We start from the raw sequence: 8,363 nt of genomic DNA on the forward strand, positions 1-8,363 counted from the left end.
ATTGGAACAATTGCCGTCAATTATATAGAGAACAAGATATCTAAACAATCTGATTGGTGCATATTGTATTTGAACGTTCTTTGATTTTGTCTGGAAATGACGTTTATAGTTTGTACGACGCTAAAGAGTAAGATAAATAGTAACTGTGTCTTTTGTAGGCACAAATAACTCCGCCATGGTTTGTTGGAAAAAGACTGAGGGAAATGAATGGAGTTTTGTGATAAACACCCATAATAAGGAATGTGGTAAACACAGGCTTAGCAGACTTTATACGTTTTGTCCTATGAGATAATCTTCATCAGCTAAAGTCACTTTTTTGTGAATTTGGACAAATTGATGTTATAAAAAAGCACATAAAGCACATACCTTTTAAAAAATATATATTTTTGATAGCCTGTCTGGTGGAATTATTGTAATTAAAAGGAGAGACTTTTAGATTTCTTCAAAATAATCAAACGTTATTATTTCATTACTGCACTAATGGAGCTGGTCGGTAATCACCCCTGGAGGTGATCACTGAGAACTCAACGAGCTGGTATGAGCCATAACATTTTATAGCAAAGTCCATCCTCCTTCTGTCTACAAGACAAACAACAGATGTATGGAATGGGTTAAGATTTGTATGAAAGATACTTATAATTCACAGCAGACAGTATCTGCTGTAAAAACAGTTCTCATTGTGTAGAGACCAAGGTATGGCCCTGGAGTCATCTCTCCCTGGTACCTTATAGAACAGAAACATTAACTCATGCTCTGGAATGCAGTATCACCCAAAGACATCGTAAATCTTCCAGAGTCCCATCCTCAGTAGAACACACACAGATGAGCGTTCTAACAACCCCTTATTCAAAACAACCATTTGATGCAATTACAACATTATAACATCATCTTGCAATTTTGCTCTTACACCTGTTTTGCATGTTATTTTGGCATTAATACATGCCACATATCAGTTTGCAAACAATGTAAAAAAAATAAAATAATAATAATTGAGTTAATAAAGCCACATACAAACTTGATCTGCTATTCAGGGTGTGGTCCCAAGTCTGGGTTTAAGGTCTCTTTTCCAAGCTTAAAATGATAAATATTCAACATTGGCCATGCTGTCAATCCAGCATGACATCTGCCATGCTCAAAACAAGTGGAAACTCGGGAACTGAGAAATCTGACTTCAGTGAGTTCAAGACAACTGGAAATTCTGAAGAAAAAAAAGAGCTCCGGCTGGGATAATACGTTTTGAACGGTCGTCCAAGTCGGGAATTCTGGCCTCTTTCAAGAGCTCCAACCTAAAGATCACTGACATCATCATGATTCAATCTTGTTTTTTTCCAAGTTTCCAGTTGTCTTGAAAGCACCATAAATCCAGAGAATGCCAGACTTTGATGACAAAGTTTGACAAAATTTGCCCACGAAGGACCGCCGCACCACCTCCCTGTTCAAGTGAGCACATCACAACAAGGCAAGCCTAAAAATGTCTTTATGCTGCTGCATAAATGATGTAATTTACCTGGGATATATGTATACTGTAGCTAAGGAAGTAATATTAAGTGTATGTTGTGTAGTAAGCTGTTGTCCCTCACCCTAAATATTTGGTACATTTTCCCCTCTTAATTTCGCCTACTGTTCTCACTTGGCGGTGCACATGTAGCCTATAGCCTGTTTAGAGAAATGTCACCATCAAATATTGTAAGAGCTTTCATTGTCTGCTTATATACCCCCTTTATTTTTCATATGGTTCTGACTTGGTATACAGGGAGAATATGGTAATAACGGCACATGTTCAATTCTGTCGCTGGACATTTCAAAAGTGCTGAACAAATAGTTACATTGACTACGTCCGTCCTAGCCCACTCATTGTCTTAACCAAAATAACAGATGGCCTCTTATCCACTCGTTGTCTCCTTATGCCATAGTTTGTACAGCTCAATTGTCAGTAGAAACCACTTTTGTTTAAGCAAGTCAGCAATATCAGCTATATTTTTTTTAAAGGCAGTAAATTAGGCTGAAGGAACTGTTTCGCTGCCAAACAAGGCTTTGCTGATAGCCAGGGCCCAGTTTCAGAAAGCGGGTTTAGTGACAGAGTTAGTTGACCCAGAGTTGATGGAAACTCTGGGTTTTCGGTTTGACAAAGCCAGTTCAGCATAACTCTGAGTCAGTTACTATGGCAACATACTCCGTGAAGCTAACCTGCTGGCTGGCAGGTTTTCTTCAACTAACCCAGAGTTTCTCCTCCTCTTTAGCTAAAGCCTGCAGACTGAAGGAGGTGTCAGACATGGCGTGTCCTTTTCTTGAAGAGCCAGTTGATATTGAAGCACAAATACTCCACAGAAATCTCCTTTGGGAGAGGGTAATCAGACCCCGCTTGGATGTTTAATCATTCCCTGATGATTATCTGTATACATATACAGTAGTAAGGCTACATACAGACACCGGTTAGTCAGGCTGATTGAGGTAGTATGTACATATAGATATGGTTAAAGTGAATATGCATATATGATGAACAGAGAGTAGCAGTAGCGTAAAAGAGGGGGGTGGTGGGTGGGACACAATGCAGATAGATCATTCATCTTCACAATATTTTCAGCCCTTATATCGTTCATATGACACATCGTGGACATGCTCTCAGTTTGGGAAACAAATGATTTGTGTTGCACTTTGTTTTTTTGCAAATATATGATAACGTTTACTGTACACTTTTGTGGTGTTCCGAAGTCACAGACCCATAAGACTCATCAAAGAAGAATTCCACAGAATTGCAGGTCAGTCTCAGCATTCATTTATTTATTTAGTATGAAGCTTTGAGACTTGAAGCACTAATCACTTAATTTGATACATTTTTGGGTTTCCAGGTGTGATTAGTTGCATAGATGGCACTCATATTCCTATCACAGCTCCTTCAGTAACTGAAGGAGATTATGTGAATAGGAAGTATTTCCACAGCATTAATGTGCAGGTAGGCCTAAATAGTAGCCTTTAGCATTCCAAATGAAAGATACTTTACAATAATTACTGTAGCTAATTACTGTTCTGCACTGTGAAGATCATAGCAGCCCACATCATCAGCATGGTGGAAGCAAAGTGGCCTGGGTTTGTACATGACTCGCACATTTTTCGACTCACACATTTGCAAGGGAGTCGTACAACATACGAGATCTTCAGTTTCTTGGCAATTTCTCGCATGAAATAGCCTTTATTTCAAGGAACAAGAATAGACTGATGAGTTTCAGAAGAAAGCTCTTTGTTTCTAGCCATTTTGAGCCTGTAATCGAACCCACAAATGCTGATGCTCCAGATACTCAACTAGTCTAAAGAAGGCCAGTTGAATTGCTTCTTTAATCAGGACAAGTTTTCAGCTGTGCTAACGTAATTGCAAAAGGGTTTTCTAATGATCAATTAGCCTTTAAAATGATAAACTTGGATTAGCTAACACAACATGCCATTGGAACACAGGAGTGATGGTTGATGATAATGGGCCTCTGTACGCCTACGTAGATATTCCATAAAAAATCTGCCATTTCCAGCTACAATAGTCATTTACAACATTAACAATGTCTATACTATTTCTGATCAATTTGGACATTTTTTTTCCTTATCTCTCAAAAACAAGGACATTTCTAAGTGACCCTAAACTTAATGGTAGTGTATACTCATATTCTGCATACACATTCATTAATATTTCTAACTCCACTAGGGAGAAGTAGAAGGTTCGAGCCCTTTTATCTCCTGTTGCCATGATTAATCATGTTATCTGCGTTCCATTGATGAGGGCTTTTAATCTCCTCATGCACATGCTTTACTCTGGGTTAACTTAATTCAGTTGATTTAACTAATTGTTATCACCTGTTCTGAAACCAAAAACGCAGAGTTTGAGAGCTCAGAATTAGTCAACCCAGAGTTCAGGTTTAAACCTGCTTTCTGAAACAGGGCCCAGGTGTAGCAGTGGTAAGGTGTTGGGACTGTTGTTGAGACAGCTTAAAGTAGGCCCTACCAGTTTGTGGGCACTGTTTGTCACCGTTATAGTGCAATGAATGTATTGTTTAATGTTGTGTAGTGGCTATGCTGGCATGCATTAAAACATTTTTATAAATTGTTTGCCCCACCAAGATTTTCATGCTAAAAATCGCTGCATAATTCATAAAGGATTTGTATGTTAACTCAAATCAAATGTACTTTTTACATAACTGCTATTATATCACAGAACAAAATGTATAACATCGCCAATGTAATGAAACAGCAGGGAGCAGGTCTTGAACCCTCGACCTTTGAGCCCGGCGCGCTATCGACTGTGCCGCAAAAGCATGCTCAGTCAGTTATCCTCAGACCTTATTTTTTTAGCTTTTATTCCAAAACCCTATACTTTCTTCCCTTAGAGATAGCTGAACAAACCAGAGGTAACTCATTTCTGGGTTTTAGGACTACAAGCTGGTGAGCTCATATTCTTTTTGCAGCGCACAATACCCACTTCATAAGAGGTGAAAGACGCATGAAAATAACAATTAGACAGAAGCTCCAAGAAAGGGAGTTAGGTATCTCTTTTTAAAGTCAAATTAAAGTTAAACATTGCATTTACAGTATCAAAAATACCACAAACACACGTTTGCAAATAAAACAGTCAAACTCATGCACTTATTTCTGTACCCCAGTGTAGACTGGTGGAAGGAGCTATAGGAGGATGGGATCATTGTTATGGCTGTAATTAAATAAATGGAATGGAATCAAATGTTGTTTCCTTATGTTTGATCTGTTTGTTAATGTTCCATTTAAATTCCTTCCAGCCATTACAATGAGCCCGTCCTATAGCTCCACCCACCAGCCTCCCTACTGTACCAGTATAATGAATACACGGTTATTTTGGCTTAACCCTCTTGGCACCCTCCTTGTAGTCCTCCTTGGTCAGTCGGTACCCCCAGTGCTGTAATGTCTGTCTGACCACAGGAGAGATTGTTGGGTTGTCAAAGCCACAGCCTGACCGGACTACTTTGGTTATCAGATTATTTCTCCACCGGCCTTTTACCCCAGCACACTTTGACCATCGCCCGATCTGACGCTCATCATCCTTAGTACGCCGACCATGGTAAAACCTGTAGGGAATTTACATTTCAGAGTAAGATTCTGAGGAAGAAGACACTAATGTAAGAGACTAGAAAGGAGCCTTGTTATACCCAGTCTGAATGTACTGTATATATTCTGCAAATACCTGCAGTACCACTGAAACCACCCATAGGGATCCTGGGTTACAATCCATCCACTGCTTTCCCACATTTCTAGACTGCCTCCACACTTCACTTTGTATGTGTTTACACTTTCTCTGTATGTTGATGAGGCCACCTGTATGGGGAAACACATAATGCATTATTTATTATAAGCAGTGTGAGCCTGGCTTTGTAATGTCTTATTAGTAGGGATGCACAATATATCGGTGGACATATCAGAATCGGACGATATTAGCTAAAAATGCCAACATTGGTATCGGCCCGATGTCTAGTTTAATGCCGATGTGGAAAACCGATGTCAAAGCTGACGTGCATGCCTATATAACGTAGGTACATGGCGTAATGATGCCACGTAAAATTATTCACAACACAGCATTCCTAACCTAGCCCACAATGTCTGCTGTGTGGATCGAGCAGTCAACAAGTCGGGCAGTCATTTGAAAGAGTAAGAAAATTTCAGCGAGACAACTCAAAGGTGAAATCCATTAAGGCCAAGATAATGGAATTCATTGCCCTTGACAATCAACCGTTCTCTGTCGTGGGTGATGTTGGATTTTTCGCGACTGGTCGAGCACCGGGACACACTACCAAGTGCACTATTTTTCAGATTTTGACCTACCGGAGTTACACAGTAATACGCTAATGTTTTCTGGGTGTCACGGAGTAGACTGATACCCCATGTCATTCATCCACAATCCATAGGGAAGGCTGTACAGTGAAATAAGTATGCCCTCAATGCAATTCTAAAGTATAATACATCCAGTGTGATTTCAAACTATTTTGGATTTTATATAACATTCCAACCTCGTTTAGCATGATCTATTCCAGTTAGCCTTCAAAATAAAAGTATGTCATTGACAGTGATGCAAAGTCCACTATTGTGGCTAATCCTTATTGTGGCTAGCTTCACATAGATGGGTCCGACCACCATTAATCAAATAAGAACTGTCTTATAAATTAGGGTTATTTTAGATGATGACAGCTAGCTATATAGTTAGCCAGCTAACTATAGCTACTGAAACAGATTGTTGTTTTGCTATGTTTTTGGGGAAGAACATTGCTTGCATCCATGAGCTAGCTAGCTTTTTTGTTAATGACCAGCACTGTAGGTGCGCAAGACAACTTCACCAGCATCATAGCATACGTATCGATGAATTGTTGTGACATATGAAATACGAGTGATAGTGTAATCAATGTGTAATAACTTCGTAAAAAATGTATGAACACGTTAAATTATGTGACGTGCAGTCATATTCAGGTCCTGATTAGTCAAATAGTGTTATTTGACTTGTATCTTTTTGACACACAAAGGCCCAAACGGCGTTCCATAGAAATACTGGTTCAGAATGAAACGACTGAATAAATAAAGAACGAAACAGCACAGCAAGTAAGTGAAAGAAATAGGTTTCAATTATGTTTTACTGGTAAATGCCAACAAAATAACTTTTTGGTCAGTGTGCAAACCCTTATTTAACTAGGCAAGTCAGTTAAGAATTCTTATTTACAATGATGGCCTACCACGGACGACGCTGGGCCAATTGTGCGCCGCCCTATGGGACTCCCAATCATGGCTGGATGTGATACAGCCTGGATTCAAACCAGGGACTGTAGTGAAGCCTCCTGCACTGAGATGCAGTGCCTTAGAGCGCTGCGTCCATGTGTGTGTGTTAACTATTTAACTGTACTAGAATGCTTAAAAAGGCAGCTAAAATGTTAAATATCGGATATCGGTATCTGTTTGTTTTTTTGGCAAGGAAAATATCGGTGCATATATTTCAGCAAATTTCCAAATGACTCAAAATGTCTAACTTCGTCAGGATCATTATGAGATCATAACAACATTGGTGGGCATGCTTATGGCAAGTCTTATAATGCTTTATTTTTGCATTATACCAATCAGCTTGAATTGTTCAGTCTTGTTTGGGTGTCTCTATTACAATGAATGTGTTCATAGGTGTTTTATCATTATCATTTAGTTTGGTAGGCCTAAACACAGTCAGTGTGTAGAGTAGGTTTGGTTTCGTATAATCACCTGTGTGGGAATGTTCAAACCTTTCAGCCAATCCTCAGGGAGCTCATTCCATTCATCTTTGCAATTGTGTTCTATGATGAAAGAAACAAAAAAGTGTGATTAGTAAAGTGCTTAACCTACATTAGTAATTACGTCATAACATCCAAAGTAATGATTATAGATGTGTGTGGGATAGGCTACTCACTTGTGACACTTGAGTATATTGGTCTGAAGTAGGTACCACCAAAGCTGCCAGCTTGAAGTACTTCTTTTGGTGACATGTTAGGTTGGAACTGTGGGAAGTCTAAGAAAAATTACTTGTCAATGAGCCTTCTGTGAAATTAATGTCCGTGTGTTAAAACAGAGTTGCATATGTAGGCATACCTTTAAAAACAAGTTGTCCTTTGTCATTCTTTGAAACCTCTTGGCATCCATCCCGGATCATCTTCTGGCTTGCATCTTTAGAACTTAGAGAAACTTCTGAGCTACCCAAGAATGTGTGTTTTTTCTTGCTCGACGAGTCCTTCTCTATTTTAGACTTTTCTGTGGGAAAGTAACATTATTTTTTACCATTGGCCGTGTACAAGAGGATCAAATCCGCAATGTATCGTGGTTAAATTGTGACTGACTAATAATGAATCGTTATTTATGATGAAAAGTGATTTGTTGATAGTCGTTTTGATGCTCTAGAGCACGGCCATTTTCTATGCAGCCACGTTCTACCTACTCAAAACCGTGACTTACTCTTGTTCAGAGCTTTATTTGCGCTAGTCTTGCCACTATCCTTCGATTTCATATTTTTGCAGTCTGGAAGACTTGTCTCAGATGAGGAAGCTTTTCTTTTTGTAGAAGTTGTCCCGCTGCTTTTCTCCATGTTTCGTCTCGTTATGTGCCTTCCTGTAGGCCCTAGACAACGTTCAAATGAAATAAATCGAAAACGACCAAGCATCGGAGTTGCACAACCCAAGCTACAATGGTTTTGTTGTGAAGAAGGTGGGACTCAACTGTATCCTCAGTATGAATGAATGGGGAAAAAACCGTGTTAAGTAACTGCGCTTCTCACTGTTTATGTAATCCTACGGGTGCGCCTGCTTTACAAGCCAGCACACCCCGACCAAGGCTCCGTAGTCAGATGACGC

The 8,363-nt window shown here is 39.4% G+C and overlaps 1 protein-coding gene across 1 annotated transcript; it reads right to left on the reverse strand.

The window, feature by feature from the left end:
* Positions 1–4,508: 4,508 nt before the first annotated feature.
* On the reverse strand, positions 4,509–8,363 carry zgc:113208 (uncharacterized protein LOC550591 homolog). Its single transcript, XM_021623180.2, has 6 exons — positions 7,969–8,363; positions 7,609–7,767; positions 7,430–7,528; positions 7,246–7,316; positions 5,198–5,328; positions 4,509–5,081 (listed from the first exon to the last, which is right to left on the reverse strand). The coding sequence occupies exons 1-6, from the start codon at positions 8,171–8,173 to the stop codon at positions 4,847–4,849; spliced, it is 900 nt and encodes a 299-aa protein (XP_021478855.1). The 5' UTR covers positions 8,174–8,363; the 3' UTR covers positions 4,509–4,846.

Source organism: Oncorhynchus mykiss, chromosome 12 (genome assembly GCF_013265735.2).
Source record: "Oncorhynchus mykiss isolate Arlee chromosome 12, USDA_OmykA_1.1, whole genome shotgun sequence".
Taxonomy (NCBI): domain Eukaryota; kingdom Metazoa; phylum Chordata; class Actinopteri; order Salmoniformes; family Salmonidae; genus Oncorhynchus; species Oncorhynchus mykiss.